Below are 26090 nucleotides of genomic sequence, written 5' to 3' on the forward strand. Positions count from 1 at the left end.
GAATTGGAAGGTGTATTTTTTTCTCCATTTCAATTTTTTAGATATTAGGTTGTTTCCTAAAAATTCTGGGAGACTGCATTTTATCATGTTGTGTCCTCCTGTTAAGATGGAAACTCACTGAAACATACTCAAAGACAATACATCCCACCCAGTTACAATACTGACAATGGGCCCAGGGGTCTTGAACAGTCGTATTATGATAAACCTTGTATAAAAAACAACACCATCAAAACCGTTCACCAAAAAACCACATTTATTTATTAGAACAAAGTCACAGCCACATGTCTTACTCTTTACATTGACACATACGAATACAGCTAACTACCTATATGTATAACTGGCGATATGAAAATAAGTTATTGGGCTGTAAAACCCAGTGGACCACAATGGAGTCTTTCGTTATGAAGGGATAGCTGATTTTTTTTTTCAAAACGCCAGAGATCATTTGTATATACACGAAAACAATTAAAAATCAATATTTGCATTTTTCAAAACAGTCCCACTTTGTAACCTTACCAAAAACAATTGGCAGTCATTAGGTCATGGCCATCAACGCTTGTTATGACGTCACGTTTTAATTGCAACATTGTAGTAAATATCACGTCAGCGATCATGAAATAATTATCTTGAAATGTCTGCCCTTGGTGATGGTAGCATGTTTTTTATACAATGTAAATAAGCATTGAACTGTTGGCAGTTGTGGGATGGCGGATATCAACTGGACAACGGCAAATTCAATATGTAGTTTTAGTATGCTTCATTGCCAACTCAAACAGTTCAGTAGGGAAGAGGTATTATTTTGATTTGCATAACATATAACTCTACATAACGAAAAGCCACAATTGTAGATCTTTGTAGACTTATGGAGTATGAGATCCTACGTTCTGTTGAAGCCATGATAAGTAATTGCTAACACGTGTGTAGGCTCCAGGAGAGTTAGCGTCTGTAAAATAAGTAGTCATATTGTTACACAAAATTATATATCCTCATATACGTGTTGAAAACTAAAATATTTCATTTATAAATAGCATAGTTGTTAACACACTAGATCACCTTGGCAACAGTAGTTTGCAATACAAGTAACCATTTTGAAATAGTTCACTGGGATTTGAATTCCTCGAAAGGCTTTAGACCAACCTGACTAAAATATTTATCATTATTATCACGCCATTTGACAAAGTATATGACAACATTCTATTAGGGGTCACATTCTGGTGACCTTTCGAATTGGTCAATCAAACTGCTATTTTACAGAATCTTCGAAGTGAATTTCAAGGGACAAAATAGTTTGAAAAAGATGTCTGAATTATTTTCGTTTACATAAGCATCAAAGAGGACGACAAAGCTAAATGTATATGGTTACTGGGACGAAAAGTCGTTTTTAATTGATGTAGCTAGGAGTAGAAAAAAACCCATTTGATTTGAAGTACACGTACGTGGTAGAAAGGTCACCAGAACGTGACCTCTTCTGAGTGATTATATGGATATGTGTTTTATTCAGATTGGCTTTGGACAAAACCGCAGTTGTATCAAGCTTATCAGACGATAATGATTGTCTTGAAAATACGCCTGACCTTTGAGACATAATACTGTCTACACTACAGCCATTCAAATGATTAGAATACTTTTTCACTTACACATTTAAAGTTGGTTGATGTTTTTATTTGCAAAATCACTTCGTTATAAGTATAGATCGTTATACACATATTACTTACATCTCATAATAACCTTGATGGGGATGAAAATTACTACGTAATAACCATGAATTTGTTGTAAGTATGTCCGTTATAAACGTGTTTTACTGTAAATGTTACCGAATGTGAATGGTTTATCTTGATTATATAGTATATATAAGTATATAGCTCGGACTAAGTCTTACCTGCACACCCATATCCCCAGGACACGACTCCTTCTAATTGCCACTTTCCGCTTAGTTTACAGACGAATGGACCGCCACTGTCACCCTGTAGCAGTCAGACGAACATTGAAAGATACAATGAAATAGAAACGAAACAACAAGGATATGTCCTCACCAAAGTCACGACTAGTCCGCTAAACCTGTCTATATTATTAGGCTTTTTTATTTATTTTTTTTTTTGCCTAATATATAGTCAGCTCGCGGTACCTCTTAAAAATGTGAAATCGTAGGCCAGATTTGGCCTACGCTACGTCAGCGGTATATTTCTAATATATCGTCCATGCAATGCCGGGAAAACATACACATACCTATATATTGGGATCTTATGTACTCCACTGCCCCCATGTTACATACCATTTATGAAATTAAACAACTCTGCACAATGATATACTTTCGAGACCCTTCTATTTCACACATTTGTAATGGCCGCCGTATACACATTTAGTAGAGCAAACGGCAGCCAATCAACTTCGCTTCCGGTTTTATTTTTTAAAAAACCACGTGTAGTTGAAAGATAAACACAATTCAACTGTGTATATGCTACATGTATATGCAACGTGAATATCGCGAAAGTGATGCGGTACCAGCAATAGTCGTGTTCAATTTGAATATTTGACAACATGTCGTGTATATCGACCATAATTTCACTATAAAAACTCTAACTGGCCAGCATTTTGTTTATCTTTCAACTACACGTGGTTTTTTAAAAATAAAACCGGAAGCGAAGTTGATTGGCTGCCGTTTGCTCTACTAAATGTGTATACGGCGGCCATTACAAATGTGTGAAATAGAAGGGTCTCGGAAGTATTTCATTGTGCAGAGTTGTTTAATTTCATAAATGGGATGTAACATGGGGGCAGTGGAGTACATAAGATCCCAATATATAGGTATGGGTATGTTTTCCCGGCATTGCATGGACGATATATTAGAAATATACCGCTGACGTAGCGTAGGCCAAATCTGGCCTACGATTTCACATTTTTAAGAGGTACCGCGAGCTGACTATATATTAGGCAAAAAAAAAATAAAATAAAAAAGCCTAATAATATAGGCAGGTTTAACGGACTAAGTCACGACGAGATTAAAAAGTACATGGGTGATAGCAAAGAGGTAATATAGTAATCTATATGGTGTGTCTACTTAGGAAGTGTTGGGAAAATAACTTTCTTTGTCAGCTGTCATCATTTGTATTTTCAGACGGACATCCGGTATAACGTAAATAAATCTATAGAAATCCGTGAAAAGTCAATGACAACGTTTTTTCCGTCGTTATCATGACACCGAGGAGGAGAGAAGGAAACCAATGTTTGTTACCTGGCAGGTATCATGACCACCTGCGTCGTACCCAGCACAGATCATGTTAGCTGTGACGTCTCCATCCAAATAGTCAGTTCCGTTACACTTCTGTAAATTCACTATGGGGACAGTGACTTGCTTTAAAATACCTTCTCCACCAGTACCTGCAAGTGATGATAGGTGTCAAACAAATGTCAGATGAAGGAAACTTAACAGGTGGAAAACAACGAATATTTTGCCGAAAGACGCAACATAAGACATTACTTTACTTTCTTTCCATAGTTGGAAAGCACGCATGCGCATTGTAGTTGGTAGTATACCTTAGTGACTTCTACACTGTGCTCCAGTGACACAATCTGCTGACGACAGAATCGGCCTTACCCTTTGTTTCTCCATTGACGATATATTGTCAGACTATAACCTTAGTATCTCTCTATCATGACACAACAGTGTCGAACGTAGTATAATGTTCGACCTAACCCTTGATATCGTCCCATTCTGACACTCTGGTATTTCTCCATCCTGACACCCTGGTGTACGACCTTACCCTTGGTATCTCCCCATCCTGACACCCTGGTGAACGACCTTACCCTTGGTATCTCCCCATCCTGACGACATGGTGTACGACCTTACCCTTGGTATCTCCCCATCCTGATACCCTGGTTTACGACTTTACCCTTGGTATCTCCCCATCCTAACGTCATGGTGTCCGATCTTACTCTTGGTATCTCCCCATCCTGACTCCATGGTGTACGACCTTACTCTTGGTATCTCCCCATCCTGACGTCATGGTGTACGACCTTACCCTTGGTATCTCTCCATCCTGACGTCATGGTGTACGACCTTACCCTTGGTATCTCCCCATCCTGACTCCCTGGTGTACGACCTTACCCTTGGTATCTCCCCATCCTGACGTCATGGTGTACGACCTTACTCTTGGTATCTCCCCATCCTGACGACATGGTGTACGACCTTACCCTTGGTATCTCCCTATCCTGACGACATGGTGTTTGACCTTACCCTTGGTATCTCCCCATCCTGACGACATGGTGTCCGACCTTACCCTTGGTATCTCACCATCCTGACGACATGGTGTACGACCTTACCCTTGGTATCTCCCCATCCTGACGTCATGGTGTACGACCTTACCCTTGGTATCTCCCCATCCTGACGACATGGTGTACGACCTTACCCCTGGTATCTCCCTATCCTGATACCCTGGTGTACGACCTTACCCTTGGTATCTTCCCATCCTGACGACACGGTGTCCGATCTTACTCTTGCTATCTCCCCATCCTGACGTCATGGTGTACGACCTTACCCTTGGTATCTCCCCATCCTGACGACATGGTGTACGACCTTACCCTTGGTATCTCTCCATCTTGACGACATGTTGCACGACCTTACCCTTGGTATCTCTCCATCCTGACGACATGTTGTACGACCTTACCCTTGGTATCTCCCCATCCTGACGTCATGATGTACGACCTTACCCTTGGTATCTCCCCATCCTGACGACATGCATTCCATTCCGTCCGGAGCTTCTTCAGTCGGTAAGCATGCCACACTGACGTAATCGTTGAGGGTAAATGGTGGTTCGACCTTGAGCAGTGTGATGTCATTATCTGTCGCGTACTGGTCGTACTGGTCATGCATGAGGATTTTCACTACGTCTCTCAGCTGTTGATGAGGGTCATCTTTCTTCTCGTGCTGCTTACCAGCGTAAATCTTCCAGTTCTTCGGGTTTCTATTACTGTAAATAACATACCAAAGTCATATTCTTTTGAAGGTATATCATTGTTTATTACAGTTTCATCATACTTAAGTTTATTTTGATTGTAGGATTACGTACTTGCTTTAACCAGCTTCTTCGTTTCAACTGAAATCATTCCAGATTTGACCGATGGTGTCTTGATTTTGGCTTTCATTTATTATTTTCGCTTTGAGTTTGAAAGACATTTGTGAAAATCTTCGTAATATAAATGGTACCACAAACGTAAACAAAGAACTATGACGTACTTCTCAAAGCAGTGAGACGCTGTAACAATCCACTCGGGAGAAATCAGGGTCCCGCCACACATGTGTGAATCTAAAAACCTGAGGGACACCTGCCACGGTATACTATTCGGAATAGCCACCTTCCCGCCGACAATTTTAGTATTGCCGGTGGCTGGCGTTATAGCAGGGACGCCGCACGTGGGCACATTCCCTGTGATCAAAAATAAATATGTTATGTTATTGACCGTACGAAAACACGAAAATAAACTGTTTATGAAATAATTAATTCATAACAAGGACTTATCAATTTTGCTATATGTTCCATTGTCACATTAAATTGACGATGAACCCTAAAGGTTTTTTTTACATGTTTCAATCTATCCTGGCCAAGTTCAACATCCGTGGAGCAAACCACATCTTTAAACGTGTAAGTTTGAGGTTAACCGGAACACTTCGTGTAAAATTGATGGAAATTAATGATAACGTGAAATCATTTGATAAATATCAGTAAAAGTCGCTCCGTACGAAACAACGGTCTGAAGTCATTGACAAATGTAAAATGATATCTTTTAATACAAACTAAAGTACCGCTTTTAGAAACAGAAACATGCGCTCGTGCTCGATTCCACTTACCGCATACAAGTTCCTCTGACCCTCCCGGACAGTCGTTTTGACCATCACAGACTTGACTGGCTCGGACACAAGAGTTATCGTTACACCGGAAGTCGTCAGTATTTGGACAATCAGCTAGACAATAGTAAGAATGTGTTAAGTGATCGAACAACGAAATTAAAATGTAATGTCTAATCGCTTTCTCTACCCACACCAAGGACAATATACTGTTCTCACCTTGCCAATATTCAGTTTCTTAGGTGTGAGTAATTATCTTTGTCTTGAGAGAGATTTTTAGCCCACCATCATCAGATGGTGGGCTATTCAAATCGCCCTGCGTCCGTGGTCCGTCGTCCGTCGTCCGCCGTCCGTCCGTAAACAATGCTTGTTATCACTATTTCTTAAAAACTGCTACAGGGATTTTGTTCAAACTTCACATGGAGGGTCCCCTTGGTCCATATTTGTGCCATACAGATTTTGAGGCTGATCGGAAAAACAAGATGGCCGCCAGGCAGCCATCTTTGATTTTAGCAGTTGAAGTTTGTTATCGATATTTCTTGAGAACTACTGAAGGGATTTTGTCCAAACTTCACATGGAGGTTACCCGTGGTCCCTAGTTGTGCCATACAGATTTTGTGGCTGATCGGAAAAACAAATGCCCGCCAGGCAGCCATCTTTGATTTTGGCAGTTAAGGTTTGATATCCCTATTTCTCAAAAAGTGCTGAAGGGATCTTTCTCAAATTTAATATGTAGGTTCCCCTAGGGCCCTTGTTGTGCATATTGCATTTTTGGAACAAGATGGCCGTCAGGCCGCCATCTTGGATTTTGATAGTTAAAGTTTGTTATGGCTATTTCTCAGATAGTACTGAAGGGATCTGTCTCAAATTTCATAAGTAGGTTCCTCAGGGACCTAGTTGTGCATATTGCATTTTGGGACCGATCTGTCAACAAGATGGCCGCCAGGCAGCCATCTTTGATTTTGTTATTCAAAGTTTGTTATCGCTATTTCTCAGAAAGTACTGAAGGGATCTGTCTCAAAATTCATATGTAGGTTCCCCTAGGACGCTAGTTGTGTATATTGTGATTTGGGACCGATCGGTCAACAAGATTGCTGCCAGGCAGCCATCTTGGATTTTTATATTCAAAGTTTGTTATCGCTATTTTTCAGAAAGTATTGAATGGATCTTTCTCAAATTTCACATGTAGGTTCCCCTAGGGCCCTAGTTGTGCATATTGTGATTTGGGACCGATTGATCAACAAGATGGCCGCCAAGGAGTCATCTTGGATTTTGATAGTTGAAGTTTGTTACCGCTATTTCTCAAAAGGTACTTAAGCGATCTGTCTCAAATTTTATATGTACCGTAGTATGTTTGAAAAAGTTTAAAAAGTAGAGAAAAGATCCATCTTTCCTTTGTCAGATATAGATCATTCTTTGGTGGGCGCCAAGATCCCTCTGGGATCTCTTGTTCAATTTGAAAAGATCCCCATCAGCATTTGAGGAAACCTGTGAATCTGTTTACATAGACATGTATTATTTTTACCTGAAGTACTCTACTTGAACGTACTTTGGCCTAGAATTTGTGTGGTGGGTGTCATCCACGGAGCATAGAGCGCTTCCGCTTCAGAAGCGTATAGATCTATTCTCATTTACTTTGATAAGGATACTTTATACCAAATGAGAATTTGGACAATTTCACCCTTAATGCTTATAGGACCTGCTTGAACTACAGTTTTATTACTTCTGAATCAGTATTTATCTTTTATCGCATAAATTCTTTTATTGATTTAAAGATTTGCAATCAATCATCATAACCACCTGTGGAATCATTCCGATGTTCGGACACTTAGTTACATATCACAGAATTGTTTGATTGACAGCATTTCCTAACATTATGGTATTACTCTTGTTGTTTTGCTTAAGATTTGTAAAATTATGTTGCAAAAAATAATCTTACGTATTTTTTCGTGAATGTCGTAAGTAATATTAAAACCGAATCCTCCGATAACTTCGTCTGTGATAAATCTGAGTTCCAGGGCACGTCCGTGACTGGTTATGTGTTCTGGGTATACAAATCCACACAATCGTCTGACACTGTGACCGTCTGTTATCCGGAGGAAATCATACTGGCAGTCTTCGTCTTCCTCTGTCTCAAATGTCTGCAAATAAAAAAAACATTCAGGAAAGTTTTCGAGTGCACCCTTTTGAAGGATTGAGAAAATCACTGAAGGATATGGATTTTTTTTTACTTCTGTTCATAAGCGTCTCACTTTTTCTTTTTTTATCTATACTCACGTTAAATGTCAGCGTGATGACTTTACCAGGGGGAGCCGAAATAGCCCACCGACACAGTAGATCGTTAGGGTATTCAGTGGATCCGTCATAGAGGTCAGATGTTATGGTGCCGTGGTCACCATGTAGTGTGACCTTCTTAGTACAGGCCGTCTCGTGTGTCTGGGTGTTAGCTGACGACAGAAGGAGAGTCTATATTAGGTAATCGTTATAACAGGTAAAAGTGTTGCATTCCATTATTATATTATGCGCAAAGAGCACATTCATCAGTTGTTTGTTTAAATTTCATTTGCTTGGTTTACGAAGTAATGGCAAACAAAGTATGACATATAATTGAAGTTTGTTTTGGCTTTAGCGAAGTTAATCAAACTTTTTGTTATCATAGCTGTGGCCAACTGGAACTTCCTAACCCAATGTGATAAATGCGTGATTGAAGGTGTCATATAATTAGTAGTATATATATAGTTACAGTATTATAAGTAAAGTCAAGAAAACACTGATTTCTGAGTAATGAAGGACTTACACGTCACCTTGACGGCCTCAAATGTTGCGTTTAACCCTTTAGAATTGTAGCTACCGTCGGCGTAGAAAGCTATCATCATATTGTTGGATTTAGACCACTCGTCCCTGGGGAGTCTGCGTCCGCATATTGTTGCCAGAAGATCGTCCTCAGTGCTTGGCCCGTCGTAGATCCGAACATTATCGTACTTACACAGGAAGGCCCCTTCAACCCCGAAGTCATTGAAGTGGACCTTGATGATGTAACCTTCCGGTCCAAAGATCCTCCACACACACGTGGTGTTGTCCGGGTAATTATTTCCGGGTCCATAATTAGGGGTCTGTATTACCCCTGGTCCCGTGTAGTTGATCCACTGGTCACATCCAGAGGGACCGGCGTCGTGTTTTATCTCCGTCGGCAGGCCTGCGGCTAATAAATCCAATACAAACAATATTATATATCCATTATATAACGAGGCAGATTATTGTTGGAGAGGTTGAATTGGCGATTTTGATTGAAAACGACTTTTCAAGTGGGGCTTATTTCAATATAAATGTCGCATTCTCCTTCCAGATGTATTTCCAAACAACAAGTTTAGCAAAGTGCGTATATTGGGTATTTAATGTAAAGGTTCTGTAACATTATGGTAACAAAATTTATATTAGTTAGTACTTAATAATCTCAAAGAATCGTTGGAATATTTCATCTGGTCGGCTAAACAAAAGCTGCAACACAATGAGAAAAATCCAAAAATGATACAAATTATGAAAACTTAATCTGCAAAAATAATATAACAAATTTAATAAATTTACTGATGATAATAATAGTAAAGAGATAAATAGCTTTTCCACAAAGAATAAAACATATCTATGAGTGTCTTTCAATTATGTTTTCTCCTTCATCGCGTGGGGTGTGACCTTTGCATCGTTCATTAGATTTGAATTTGCTACAATATATATAATGTAGATAGTAATGATTTCATACCATCCACAGCTTCCCAGTGGATCATGAAGCCCTTATAACTTTCATCTTCGTCAGAGAAGAACTTGACCAGAGCGTGGTCACTCGGGATTATGATTGGATCAGGAGCGACCATTCCACAGTACTCATCTAGCAGCAATCAACCAATCGTTTTATTATTATTGTTTTTTTACATTAGTCATGGTTTCTGTAACATAGCGATATTGTTTAAAAAAACCAATGACGGAATTGGTGCTTTAAAAAAGAAAAAATGTCATGAAAATTATTCATCATAATAGGAAAAACGGACAGAAAAGAGATATGCTCATTTCTTTTATTAATATTAATGTAAAGTACACGTTTGATTGATTCTACTCTGGTAAGTTCCTTGTTTTGAACTTGGATTTTGGTATTTTGTAATACGAAACAGGTTATATACCGACTTTAACCGCAGAAACACATTTCATTCCAACACAACCTATTGCGGCGGACATACATGAGGACGACTTACCTACAAGGGAATGGTCTTTGCCGTTGTAGATAGAAAGACGGTCGGTATCACAAACGGCTTTTCCTTCCTCGATCTCAAAATCAGCGTCAAAGGTCAACTTGATAAACTAAAACAAACAATATAACCAATTTCTAGCTTGTTTATTCAAGCTTTCCTTATCTCGTGTTCTTATGTAATATTTCAATAATCCCATAAATGTAAATCTTCAAACTGTCAATAGAACCAATCTTCTGGATTGCCCAGCCATTCCACTTATTCCTTTAAAATGATAGAAAAATATTGTCTTCATTTCTTTTGCATTTTCTTTTGTTCAAATGCCATATCACCAGTTTCATAATGTCATTGATGGTTCAGTAATCTTATCCTACCACATCTACTCTACCTTTCCGTCCGGAACATTAATATCCCAGTGACATTCCGTATCGTTTTCGTATTCCGATATAGGTCCATTGTAATCCATACTGCTAAAGGAACCGGAAGTACCATTTTGCCATGCGCTGCTCCTGCAGCCAGACAATCCTGTTGCAACAATACTTGTAATAAGTTTCAGATTTACTTTCCTTGCAAATAATTGTATGCTCAACAAAGCAGATCAAATTTTCCCCAAAATGTTAGTTCTGTGTTTCATCAGCTCGAATGTTAAAATCTTTCATTTATTTTGACAATACCAAAGATGGCTTTACACGTACCTGTTTGTTTTCCGCAGTTATCCTCGTCCGCCAGATCGCCACAGTCATTACTGCCATCACACACCCAGTCCTTGGGGATGCACGTGTTATCAGGACACTCGTACTCGGAACCGCTGCACGCACCTGTAACATCATGACGTCATTTAGACCATGACGTCATAATACTAACACACACCATGATATCAAAGATACTGACGTAATAATGTCATCATAATGTTATACTTTTTGCAATTTATTAACCATAACCCATTTTATTTTACATTATAGGATATTTCCAACAAGAAGATATTTTCACACATTTCTAAATATATGAATGAGATATCTTCCAAATGGCAGCGATGTTCCGTGAGACAGTAACATGTTTGCCATGACCTTGACCTACCAGATGCGGTACAGTTCTTTGTTATGACCTTGACCTACCAGAAGCGGCACAGTTCTCCTCGTCACTGGAATCTCCACACTGATTGTGTCCGTCACAGATTCCCAGTTTGGGCACACACTGGTTGTTTGCACATTTGAAGAAGTTTCCTCCACATCCGGCTGCGTAAGAAATATGCGCGTTGAAATCATATTGAAATAAGTTTTTACACAGACAAAATGTGAATTATATGTGGAATATTTTGGTCTGGTTGGATAATGGCATGAAACTCTAGTGAAAAGAAGACAAGAAACAACGATATGCTGTAGTAATGTTTTACATCTAACCATCCTCCTTTCTTTTTACATAACCCCAACTTCATCGTTTACCTCGATCGTGTACAATCTCATTCAGTGGTACTAATATGAAGTGCCCAACAATTGCCAATTCGAACAAAAATAAATAAAAGGTAAAATAAACACCCCAATTTGGTCATCATTTGATTGATTGAAGGGTCTTGTTCCGATAACAACTGAAGCTAGGACACTAAAGGGTATGGCTTTTAATGTCGTGGATGACAATCCTTTGTAAATGGCCAATATGAAAGTATTTTATTTGTTGAGACAGTCATGACTAGGAAACAACTAAAAATTACTTTATAAATTTGGAACTGTTGCTGAGATACCTAGACTAACAATGTCTTTACCCTTGTCTATTTGTATAAATCTAATAAAAGCGTACACTCTGGCGGCTTGCAAGACTTCTCTTTTCGAATACTACCAGACGATCTTCAATACTTACATTGCTGTTGTTAAGAATATCCTGGTTTTCTCCTTATGCATCTGATGTTTTCCTTATTTTCAATTATGATACGATTTACCTTTTGTAAAAGTTGGTAGTGTGTCAAATGTAGAATAAAAATGTGTCAGTATACTTTTTTTGTCGAACGTATTTATAGTTTCGCGAATAATGATAGTTTGTGATAATTTCATACTTTGTGAAAATTATTTGAAAGTTTATTTCTTATGATTTTACAGATACGTAATACTTAGTACATGTGACATCACCAGAATCATATGTGAATGTTGACAAGGCGATGCAAATATTTTGTCTTCTCATTGTTCCTTACCTGACGACTGTACGAAGTCGTATGTGAAGTTGAACCCTCTGGCCTGTCTATGACTGTTGGTTTCGAAGAATAGCGACAGGTACCGATGAGAGGAGATGAGCTCCACAGTAGCGTTCCCACAGAACCTTCCGATAAATTTAGATCGCGAGGTCTTCCCGTCATACACTACCAGGTAATCATTGTCGCACCTGGACAAGGTACATTGTTATTGGACACGGTCTATTGTTATGGACAAGGTACATTGTTATTGGACACGGTCTATTGTTATGGACAAGGACATTGTTATTGGACATTATAGTTATGGACAAGGTATATATTGTTATGGACAAGGTACATTGTTATTGGACATATTGTTATGGACAAGGTATATTGTTATTGGACACGGTATATTGTTATTGGACACGGTATATTGTTATTGGACAAGGTATATTGTTATTGGACACGGTACATTGTTATTGGACACGGTATATTGTTATTGGACAAGGTATATTGTTATTGGACACGGTATATTGTTATTGGACAAGGTATATTGTTATTGGACACGGTATATTGTTATTGGACACGGTATATTGTTATTGGACAAGGTATATTGTTATTGGACACGGTATATTGTTATTGGACACGGTATATTGTTATTGGACACGGTATATTGTTATTGGACACGGTATATTGTTATTGGACACGGTATATTGTTATTGGACAAGGTATATTGTTATTGGACACGGTATATTGTTATTGGACACGGTATATATTGTTATTGGACAAGGTATATTGTTATTGGACACGGTATATGTTTATGGACAAGGTATATTGTTATTGGACAAGGATATAGTTATGGACAGGTATATATTGTTATTGGACAAGGTACATTGTTATTGGACACGGTATATTGTTATTGGACAAGGTATATAGTTATTGGACACGGTATATTGTTATTGGACAAGGTATATTGTTATTGGACACGGTATATTGTTATTGGACACGGTATATATTGTTATTGGACAAGGTATATTGTTATTGGACACGGTATATAGTTATTGGACAGGTATATTGTTATTGGACACGGTATATTGTTATTGGACAGGTATATTGTTATTGGACACGGTATATATTGTTATTGGACACGGTATATATTGTTATTGGACACGGTATATTGTTATTGGACACGGTATATATTGTTATTGGACACGGTATATTGTTATTGGACAAGGTATATTGTTATTGGACACGGTATATTGTTATTGGACACGGTATATATTGTTATTGGACAAGGTATATTGTTATTGGACACGGTATATTGTTATTGGACACGGTATATTGTTATTGGACAAGGTATATTGTTATTGGACACGGTATATTGTTATTGGACAAGGTATATTGTTATTGGACACGGTATATTGTTATTGGACACGGTATATTGTTATTGGACACGGTATATTGTTTATTGGACACGGTATGTATTGTTATTGGACACGGTATATTGTTATTGGACACGGTATGTTATTGGACAAGGTTATAGGTATGGACAAGGTGGTATATTGTTATTGGACACGGTATATTGTTATTGGACACGGTATATTGTTATTGGACAAGGTATATTGTTATTGGACACGGTATATATTGTTATTGGACACGGTATATTGTTATTGGACACGGTATATTGTTATTGGACAAGGTATATTGTTATTGGACAAGGTATATATATTGTTATTGGACAAGGTATATTGTTATGTACATTGTTATTGGACACGGTATATTGTTATTGGACAAGGTATATTGTTATTGGACACGGTATATTGTTATTGGACACGGTATATTGTTATTGGACAAGGTATATTGTTATTGGACAAGGTATATTGTTATTGGACATGGTATATTGTTATTGGACAAGGTATATTGTTATTGGACACGGTATATTGTTATTGGACACGGTATATTGTTATTGGACAAGGTATATTGTTATTGGACACGGTATATATTGTTATTGGACACGGTATATTGTTATTGGACACGGTATATATTGTTATTGGACAAGGTATATTGTTATTGGACACGGTATATTGTTATTGGACACGGTATATTGTTATTGGACAAGGTATATTGTTATTGGACAAGGTATATTGTTATTGGACACGGTATATTGATATTGGTATATTGTTATTGGACAAGGTATATAGTTATTGGACATGGTATATTGTTATTGGACACGGTATATTGTTATTGGACACGGTATATTGTTATTGGACACGGTATATTGTTATTGGACAAGGTATATTGTTATTGGACACGGTATATTGTTATTGGACAAGGTATATTGTTATTGGACAAGGTATATTGTTATTGGACACGGTATATTGTTATTGGACAAGGTATATTGTTATTGGACAATGGTATATTGTTATTGGAACGGTATATTGTTATTGGACAAGGTATATTGTTATTGGACACGGTATATTGAATAATATATTGGACAAGGTATATTGTTATTGGACACGGTATATTGTTATTGGACACGGTATATTGTTATTGGACACGGTATATTGTTATTGGACACGGTATATTGTTATTGGACAAGGTATATTGTTATTGGACAAGGTATATTGTTATTGGACACGGTATATTGTTATTTGGTACATATGTACAGTATTGTTATTGGACAGGTATATTGTTATTGGACAAGGTATATTGTTATTGGACAACGGTATATTGTTATTGGACAAGGTATATATTGTTATTGGACACGGTAATAGTTATTGGACAGGTATATTGTTATTGGACAAGGTATATTGTTATTGGACAGGTATATTTGTTATTGGACAAGGTATATTGTTATTGGACACGGTATATTGTTATTGGACACGGTACATTGTTATTGGACACGGTATATTGTTATTGGACAAGGTATATTGTTATTGGACACGGTATATTGTTATTGGACACGGTATATTGTTATTGGACAAGGTATATTGTTATTGGACACGGTATATTGTTATTGGACAAGGTATATTGTTATTGGACACGGTATATTGTTATTGGACACGGTATATTGTTATTGGACACGGTATATAGTTATTGGACACCAAGGTATATTGTTATTGGACAAGGTATATAGTTATTGGACAAGGTATTTGTTATTGGACATGGTATATTATTATTGGACATGGAACATTGTTATTGGACAAGGTATATTGATTTTTGTCAAGGTTGTTATTGACATTGTTATTGTTTTCGTAGGTGATAAACAATAAAATTATATACTATTTTTTTTTATATGGCAAATATATTATTAGTATTATTATCGTTTTCCGTAGTTGACAAATATATTGTTATTGTTGCTATTATTTCTACGTGGTTAATAAATGTTGGGTGAAAAAATAAAGAAAAAACAATTGACGTTTCGGGGAGAGTAAAAGTCGCCTAAGATAAGGATTAGATTATAATAAAAATACCGTAAAATAATAGAATGACTCCAATAAAAACTTAAAGCAAAAGGTAGTTTAAGAGCAGCAAAGGTCGTTTCTTGAATTCTTCACAACAACGACTTAACCGAGTACATTTTGGATCATTAGGGTTGCTATGGACGAAAACTACTTTAGATAACGTACTCATTGTCATCCTCTAGTTCGAACGACAGTGCCCGGAGCCGGATGATTCTTCCTGCCGTGGCGTGAATCCTCCAATGACATTGGATGTCGTTCTCGTACACCGATCCGTTTTTGGTAGACGAGAAGTGTCCGTGATTACGTGTTAGTTGTCCCGGTCCACCACAGCCCGAGTATCCTGAATCTGTATACCACATAGAAAGACAATGAAGGAATAAACAATAGATGTCACCACAATGCTTTCCTAAACATATAAAAGTTAACACGTAGAGCTGTAGGACATTATTGAGTTCACAAAGTTAATTTTACAACATAAACTTGCATGTTTAACTTTTATCCAATAGCTATTCCTAATCTAAATGTATTGGTTTAAACAAAACTGTACAAGCTGAAGCCATTTTAACTTTTATCCAATAGCTATTCCTTATTTGAATGTATTGGTTTAAACAAAACTGTACAAGCTGAAGCCATTTTAACTTTTATCCAATAGCTATTCCTAAATTAAATGTATTGGTTTAAACAAAACTGTACAAGCTGAAGCCATTTTAACTTTTATCCAATAGCTATTCCTAAATGTATTGTGTTTAAACTAAAATGAGCCATTGGTTTTTAACTTTTTATCCAATAGCTATGCCTAAATTAAAGTGAATAGTCGGGCAAAGTTTTTAAACAAAACACTTAAAGTTAAGTTGAAAGCAAACCACGAGACATAGTGACAAATGAAGCCATACTTTTTAATGTTCTTTTATCAATAGCTATTTTCCAAAATTTATAATGTATTGGTCAAAAACAAAAACTTTACAAGCTGAAGCCATTTTAACTTTTATCCAATAGCAAAATTCCTAATTTGAATGTTATTGGTATTTAAACAAAACTTTACAAGCTGAAGCCATTTTAACATTTTTTAGCTATTCCTAATTAAATATTTTTTAAACCAATAGCTTTCCTAATCTAATAATGTATTTGTATTGGTTTAAACAAAACTTTACAAGCTGAAGCCATTTTTAACTTTTATCCAATAGCTATTCCTAAATTAAATGTATTGGTTTAAACAAAAACTGTACAAAGCTGAAGCCATTTAACTTTTATCCAATAGCTTTACCTACATTAAATGTGTTGGTTTAAACAAAAAAAAAACTGTGTACAAGCTGATGCTCAGTTTACTGTGATCCAATAGGCTATAGTTCCTATATCTAAATGTATTGGTTTTAAACATAAACTTTACAAGCTGAAGCCATTTTAACTTTTATCCAATAGCTATTCCTAAATTAAATGTATTGGTTTAAACAAAACTGTACAAGCTGAAGCCATTTTAACTTTTATCCAATAGCTATTCCTAAATTAAATGTATTGGTTTAAACAAAACTGTACAAGCTGAAGCCATTTTCCTAAATTAAATGTATTGGTTTAAACAAAACTGTACAAGCTGAAGCCATTTTAACTTTTATCCAATAGCTATTCCTAAATTAAATGTATTGGTTTAAACAAAACTGTACAAGCTGAAGCCATTTTAACTTTTATCCAATAGCTATTCCTTATTTAACTATATTGACAAAACTTTACATACTGAAAATCAATGCTATAAGTAATGATTCACTGTTCAAATTATTATCTTAAAGAGGGGGAAAAATAACAAATATTTTTGACAGCGGCATTTTCATAAGCTCAGATCACGTATGGGTATTATTTCATAACTAGAAAATGCTATTTATATTAAATGTATTGGTTTAAACATAATGTAATGAAGCCAGCTTAACTTTTAGAAAACTTTTGATATTGTTTTTTCAACACCATTTGAACTGTAAGTTGCTATTCCTCTAATTAAATGTATTGCATTTGAATTGTATATGATGTACAACATCAATGGTATTAAAACAAAACTAATTCGCGTTCTAAATGAAGTATGTATATACCTTTTTGCCTAATCTGTTTGTCATATATACAATATAAGATATATGTGTTGGTACACAATTGTGCGTACAATTATATGCCACTCTAATGGGGTTGTTATGTGTCGCAAAGGTAACTCAATGTATCTGTCACCCTTATATACAATATCAATGCTAATCAAGCTATAATTTATTCCTAATGGCGTCAGAATTATTATCTTAAAGAGGGGAAAAAATATCAAATATTTTTGACAGCGGTATTTTCATAAGCACAGATCACGTATGTTTACTTCATAACTAGAAAAGTTAATTATGGGGGGGGGGGATGTACAAACATTTTACATTTAGGGGGGGGGGTTTACCTAATAGGAAGGGGGGGGGGGGGGGGGGGGGGGCAAAGGTCCTCAATATATCGTAACACCCACCCACCCCCCCCCCCCTCGCGGGCCACAGAAGATACTTGATTTCTTTATAGAAAGTGGCGTCGCTAACAGGAAATTCATGAATACGCAAATAAGCGTGGGATTTTGGGGGGTCTCTTGGAAAAATATTACGATTTAGAAATTTGATGATTTTGCGAGCGCCGAAGGCGCGAGATATTGGTTTTTGGGGGTGCGGGGGTCTACCCCCGGAAAAAAAATTGTACGATTTTGAATGGGAGAGATGAGTTTTACAATGCATTTTGTTGAATTTGCGAGCGCCGCAGGCACGTGATTTTGGTGTTTGGGGGGTACGGGGGTTTCCCCGAAAAAAAATACGATTTAGAATGGCTGAGATGAGTTTTACGATATATTTTGATGAATTTGCGAGCGCTGAAGGCGCAATTTTTTGTTGTTTGGTGGTCCGTGGATCTCCCTCGAGAAACATACATGTATTACGATTTTGAATGGCTGAGATTAGTTTTATAATGTATTTTGATGATTTTAAAGCGTTCTTAACACGGTAAATTTTCTATTTAAAGTTACCTGCATTTAGAAATGATAATTGTGAGTGTCGTCATACCATTATGCAACTGAACCTACCGGATTCACACCATCGGCAAATTGTTGTGTAACTCAAAATAATAATGAATTGATTGTCTTGCTAAGACATATAAACAAATTAATCTTTTAAGAAGCATTTTTTGAAATAGTATAATCCCTTGATGGACATTTTTAGTCTAGTTCGTGTGTATTGAATTTTCATTATCAAAGATTTGAAAAATTTTTTTGTAATTTTTTATTTTTTCAAATTTTGTAACACATTTGACATGACAAACGAGGACACTTAGGGTATTTAGAGTGGCACGTACAGTAAGCGAAGATCGAAGAAATAAGAAGTTATATCGGCAAAACAAAAAAATTATAATAATGAATAAATAAATAATAATTTAAAAAATATATAAATATAAAAAAATGTATACATCTATGATTATCATATTGCAAATATTTCAGGGTGAAGTGTACGAATAAAAGGTTAAAGTTTAGCTATTTTTTCCAGTCATTCTCAAATTTAATTTTTGATCTTTCTCCTTGGCTGTAAGCTATATATTTCTGAGTATTATAATAATCTTTTAAAGAATTGACAAGACCATTAGTACTGAAAGACTTATGGAGACATCTCATTCTATAAATATACTGTTTTATAACTAGCAGAATTTCATTGTCAGCTTTGAAGGAAATGGAGTTGGAGGAATGTAGACCAAAAATAAAAGTTTGTTTATTGAAACCAAAAGGAATGAATAAAACATCAAGTAGAGCTGTGGAACAATCTAAAAGATTTTGCACTTCTTTAATCTCCCATATAATATGAGTTATTGTTTCATTTTCAGAATTACATAAAATACAATAAGGAGAAACAGAAAGATGTGCTTTAAAAAGAAAAGTGTTTGTTGTTAAAATGTGGTGATTTACTCTGAACTGTAGCCACTGTAACTTTGTGTTCTTAGTAATATGGAATGAAATTTTGTAAATTTGAGACCAAGTTGCGTCATCAAGATCAAAGTCTTTGTTCCACTTAACTTTACCAGAAGGCACAGCTTCGTTATGTATTAAAATATTATAAAAATCTTTAGTACCTTTTCTTTCCTTTAGAAAAAATTCAACGCTAATTGGTACAAATCGATATTGAAGTTTTGACTGAGGAACTGCAGCCGATGATAAGAACTTTTTAACAGCCGATATGATACTATGATAATGAAGAAAGTTGGTATTTACATTGTACCGTGAAGAAACTCATTGAAAGTGTAAAAACTCTTTGTAGTACTGTCTCTTAATAAATCATTGATTGTAATAACATTTTTTCAAAAAGATTTTTATCGTAAATGAACTTCTTATCAACAGTTATATTTTTATTAAACCAAATAGGGGTTTTCATAATAGATACCTCTGTAGTAGTGTTCTTATCATTCATCTTGATCAGTGTATTCCATGCTTTAAAAATATCACTCCAAAATTTATTGGACATTTTTTTTGGCAAATTTGTAAATATACATTTCCACCATTAACTAAATATCTACATTTACCAAACTCTTAAAAACAATTTGCCATTTAGCTGTATTTGAAAAAATCTTCGAATCCAACCAAGTTTTAAAGAACAGGAGGCCCCTTTTTCATTCAAATGTGCATTTTTAGAACATTTCACTGCGCGAAAATGGAGGGGGGAGGGGGGGGGCAAAAAGACATGTTTGCGCCCCCCCCCCCCCCCCGCTTCCTACGCCCCTAACCTACTGTAAACAAACTGTTATTCGTGACTATTTAATTTCGCGAATTCCTTTTCAAATAATAAGTTCGCGGAGATTAAATTTCGCGGAAAAGACTATAGAGAGTTTTACTTTCATTGGATATTATCATACTTAGTCATATCGGTAATAATTAGCGGAGATTAACTTTCGCGAATTTTAATCGATCACAAAAATCGCGAAAGTAAATCGCACGCGAATAAAAGTTGGCTTACAGTATATATGTTAAAGTCGTGTAACCGAACAGACGGTAGGACATTCCTAGTGTGATTGTTCTGACCTCGACATACTCAGATAACGACTTCAAGGTCACAAATATCACCGTCATACAATATAGATCAAGGATGTTTCGTTCGGTTGAAACTTTCGTATAATGTGTCTGTTTAGGATTACATTGGCAAAAAAGTAGGGTCGGGAGGATTTTTTTTCTTCTTCCTTTTTTTTCTTTTCTTTTTTTTTAGTGTCTTTCACTCTAAAATAATGGCCGAAACTGGAGTCTGAGATCACAGGGGGCCAACTCAATGAAAATGGATGTTGTCATACATTTTTTTTGTATTTGGAGGATGGACTGATGAGTATATATGACAGTCATTGTGATTTAAAAAAAACGAGATTTGAAAAATTTATTAAAAAAATCGGGATATTTACTATAATGTTTTAGAGTAAATATCCCGATTTTTTAATAATTTTTCAATCTCGATTTATTGAAAAAAATCACATGACTGTATATTTACTATAATCTCTGTTTTATAGTCAATATCCCGATTTTTTAATAATTTTTCAAATCTCGTATTTATTGAAAAAAATCACATGACTGTCATATATACTCATCAGTCCATCCTCCAAATACAAAAAAATGTATGACAACATCTATTTTCATTGAGTTGGCCCCCTGTGTCTGAGATCGGCATCCCGACTTTTAATTTTTTCGTAGAAAAGTTTGAAAAGAAAATAGGGCCGGGGGTAAAAAATTAGGGTCGGTCGAGTAACCCTAAACAGACATTTCATTTGATTGTTCTATCGGCTGACCATGGATATTTATATGCATGGAATGATGATGGAAGCTTCAATCTCCAAAGAAATCACCCATGAATAATCCATGTTCTACAGGATAAAATAATTCTGAAACACAAGTTATCAACTGAACAATAGTCAAAATATCAGAGTGATAATGGGCGCACATGATATAAGTAGAATTTGTTTAAAAATAACACTTATCTTTTGAAACTTTTTTTAAACTGCGTGTTTTAAACTTTGCTACTTGTAACCTAGGCTACTGAAACGTACTTGTCTGGATTTTTTTTATTTATTAACTAAAAAGGTTTCGTAATACAGTAAAAAGTCAAACATTGTTAATGAAATTATGGAAAATATAAACCGGAGTCTAATCTCTAAATAATATTGATGGTTCTATGCTTCTAATTTAAGTAAGAGGCATTGTCTTAAGTTGTCATAACTTGCAACCGACATATTGAAAAAGCTTTAATTATTAGACCGTACCGTACAGAAGTGTATCCTTGTATAACTGTTTCAGAAGTGATCAGGGTGACACACCTGCTTATGTCTATGATGGAGAAAGTTTTGAAAAAATGATCAATTAAAATGGAAAAAAAAGATTGAAACATAGACCAAAAATAAGTTTTGTACGTCAAGCTAGAACGAATATACTCACACAAACGGCCTCGGGCAACAGTTTGTCTTCGGGTTCAACAAATCATCTGTTGCCCTCAACCCCAGTCAACAACTGTATAATATTTAATAAGAAAAAAGACGTGCATTGCCCCGATCTAGCTGAATAATAAGACATGGGATCTTCAGAGTAAACGTTAATAACTGTTTTGTCGTTCAAAGTTTGTCTGTGACCTTGACTTGAACGTTACCGTACAAAATCGAAAGCGCTTTCCAAGACCTTGTAAACGTACCCAACATGTCAAAAGATGAAGGGCGTAGCGCGTTTCGTTCGTGAAATTAAGAAAACAAAGAATAATAATAAGAAGATAAAAAACATCAAAACAATAACAATTGGGATCTCCATCCGTAATGGAAAAACCTAATCACATTTTAGAAACATGATGTCAAAAATTGTTTAAAACTGAAAAAACGATCTACCAATGCTTGACTCAATGTCTTCTTTCAGTTTGAACAACTTTCGGTAATATTGTTGTTTTTATTCTCAACAATAATTTCAGCTTTTTACTGTCTGTGGTTTGGTAGTATAAACCTTGTTGATTTCAACCAAAGAGTACTAAACTTTATTTTCCGGTAGATTATCGATACCCTACTCGTCTTTATCCTTCGATAGAACCATCAGAAAGATACTTTAATCCTTAAATGACATGGTTAAGGAAATATAATTTTTAGTTACATTATGATAAAAAATTACCTCCATTGATACCAGGCAACAGAAGGCCTATACAGACCAACAATAGGATCGACATCTCCATGTGGGCAGTCTGATAGGAAACCAAATCTGTGACAGATAACACCTATATACCAGGTATACACGTCATAGAGCACATAGGTTTGGTCGCCAATTCCGTGTGCAAATTCTGACCAGTGTGCGCAAGACGTATGTCAGTATGTTTCCATTTCGAAATATCAAAATTGTTGACAGATTTCTGTTCTTGCAAGATTTTTTTCCCACTGCTTTGGAAAAGGGGTCTGTGACTTTGAATCTGGGAAAATGGTGCACCAAAAGCAAGATTTGGGGAAATTATGAAATATGAAATAAAGCATAATAAATAAAAAAAAATATTTCCAGTGTAGTTTATGTACTTTTCTGAAGCCAATTCACAAATATTTAAAGCCTTTACCAACTAAGTTCATGCAATATTTTGGATAGTTTTCAAGAAACTCTGATTTTAGGAAATTTTAGGCTTGAATTGGGAAAAATTTAGAGGTTTTGCCATTGGGAATGGGGCCGAAAATTGACCCCAAATCATGCTGAAAAAAAGCCCTGTCTTGTGTTGGTTTTGAATCATTTGCATATCCATTCTACTTTTATCGGTTGTATTCGTTATTGGACCTTATCTTCACCCTGATAGAAAATGTCGACGTTATCAAATGAATTGCGAAAGTGATTAACATTCGAATGGTGTTGTTTAATTCCAAACCTTTCATTTCATATCTGGATCATTCCCATCCATCTGTTGGTATAACTTGTATAACTTTTAACGGTGTCGAGATTATTCCAGCTGTAAATTTATAAGTATCAAATAATAAGACAGTGGCGTTTTACTTTCAAATGTAGGTAAGTATGAAAAATGAAGACAAATAAAAAATATTACCTGACTCCCTACATAAATGTAAATGAAGTAATATACAGTTGTTTCATACCTTTTCAGTCAACAGTCAAAACTCTTTCCCGAGGTGTTGGGACCAACCCGATGAACTGTTTCCCGAGGCCGGATGTTTTGTTACCTGAACCGCAATCTTAAACTTATCACTGAGCTTCTTGTGAGAAAGACTTTCACCGAAAGAAAACAGGTATTTGGGTCAATCCGGCACGCCGGTGTTTTTGACGTCAACATTTAACTATGACGTTAACAATAAACGCATGCAAACGTTCAGTCCCGGTCAACAGTCAAACTATTGACCTTGTCAATAGGCGCCGGTCAATAGGCGAAATTGTTACCTGACTTCCTATATAAATGTAAATGAAGTAATTTCGCCTATTGACCGGTCAATAGTTTGACTGTTAACCGGGGCGGAACGTTTGCATGCGACGTTTATTGTTGACGTCATAATCAATATTGTTGACGTCATAAACACTGGCGCGCCGAATCGACGCAAACATCATCATTTTATATTTATGTTCCTTCCGGTAAGACAAAGTCAAACCTCGTCAAGAGAATAATAATGGGAACAGTGTGTACAAATGTAGTTCAACAGAATTCGTATTTCAGTAGTAGTTTAATTACGAAATACCAGATTGTTGACATGTTTTCTATTCTTATATTAGTTTTGAAATACGTGAGTATCAATTCTACTTTTATCGGTAGTATTCGTTACTGAACTTTATATTTACTCTAATAGAACAGAATCAACGTCATCAAATGAGTTACAAAAGCGATTTACATTTGAATTTTATATTTTATTTTATTCAAATCTTATATTATGACCTTTTGTACTTTCCATCTGTCTCGTCAAAATATCGTTTCAACATTGAGCAAAGAGTTTATGTGACGTTTTTGTATTTGTAACAAATTGACATATGAAAAATACGTCCAAAATAACACTGTAATTGTTTGTAGATTTTTTCTACATGCAGGAATTTCAAAAGAATGTATGCTTCTTGTAGCGCTTTGAAGGAGTCGAATTTTAGCCTTGCTTTTTATACTTTATTTTGTTTTACATAAATAACCAGTGCGAATTATATCATTTTTTTCGGCCGTGAATCTTGAAGGTTTAGTGTGATGATAGAAATATTAAGCATTTTAAAAGGTGTCAAATTTTAAGACATTACCTTTTTATTTTAACATTTCAGTGTAGTTTAAGTATTTTGGGAAACAAATACTGCAATGGGGCAAACAATCAATCATACTTACCTATCCCTCCAATATTTATGTCTGTTTTAGGAAGATCGACAATCACTTTTTCTTTTAAGCTGTAAGATAGATATCTTTAGTAAGTATTCAAACGTTTTTTTATAGAGAGCATTTAACGTGTCAAAAAGCGTGAAATTGAGAATTTCGATCTTCAAGTTTGGAGTAGAGGTAACATTAGCTGCAATATTGTAGCTCAAAAGACTTTGAGAGAAAATAGTGTCGTCTTTAGAAGCTCAAAAGACTTTGAGAGAAAATAGTGTCGTCTTTAGAGCTACAATTGGTGCCTATTACTGCTAATGGAGCAAAGTAATAATTATGCAAACCACTATAAAACGTTTTTTTGCATTTTATCGTACTTGTTTGATATGACTTACCTACTAGGCAATAAAACTGAACCATATAAAATATAAAATTCTCATCGAAGCATTATATTTTTTCATAATACATATGAAGGTCTTTCTGAAGGGAATTTATACGCCAAGTCCACAATTTGTGAATTTGACGTCGTATGAGCGGTACGGTAGATATAAAGAATGGTAGTTATGTTTGTTTTGGACAAAAATAATATGTTAATGCATGTATACGCATAAAATAGTTGGAAACCTACAAAAAAGAATAGAAAACTGTGCCCGAGTGATTTTCGGAGGCAGTGCTCCACTACGACACATAGGGACCAATTCGTACCCGGCCGAAAGGTATAGTAGGCCGGGTACGTATATTCGTTCTAAGGTAACATATGCTGATATTCTGATCAAATAGAATGAGTTCATTGTGTGTAAATATAATTTGTAATACAAACACTGGCTTTGATAATTCTGAAAACAGTCATACTTATCTATCCCGCCAGTTCCTGTCGGTTTATGTAATTTGTAATACAAACACTGGTTTTGATAATTTTGAAAATGTCATACTTATCAACACCTTATTTTTTGTAAAAGATATTGCTTTAGTTTGTCATGTGTATGGTGAAACCATGAAATGCTCAAATCCTAGCTTCATATGAAAACAGGAAATACTAAAAACCAGCCTTAATACGAAAATATGAAAAGACACGTCCTCTTCACAATTCAT

The 26090-nt window shown here is 35.7% G+C and overlaps 1 protein-coding gene across 1 annotated transcript; it reads right to left on the reverse strand.

The window, feature by feature from the left end:
- Positions 1–235: 235 nt before the first annotated feature.
- LOC138332290 (transmembrane protease serine 6-like) lies at positions 236–22943 on the reverse strand. The gene is made up of 17 exons (XM_069280320.1): positions 22856–22943; positions 15868–16048; positions 12263–12450; positions 11196–11315; positions 10776–10898; positions 10469–10605; positions 10087–10192; positions 9600–9725; positions 8640–9044; positions 8120–8289; positions 7782–7983; positions 5846–5959; positions 5234–5423; positions 4708–4967; positions 3233–3378; positions 1880–1964; positions 236–943 (listed from the first exon to the last, which is right to left on the reverse strand). Exons 1-17 carry the CDS (start codon positions 22914–22916, stop codon positions 861–863), a joined length of 2697 nt encoding a protein of 898 aa, XP_069136421.1. The 5' UTR covers positions 22917–22943; the 3' UTR covers positions 236–860.
- Between the last annotated feature and the right edge of the window lie 3147 nt (positions 22944–26090).

Source organism: Argopecten irradians, chromosome 9 (genome assembly GCF_041381155.1).
Source record: "Argopecten irradians isolate NY chromosome 9, Ai_NY, whole genome shotgun sequence".
Classification (NCBI taxonomy): Eukaryota; Metazoa; Mollusca; class Bivalvia; order Pectinida; family Pectinidae; genus Argopecten; species Argopecten irradians.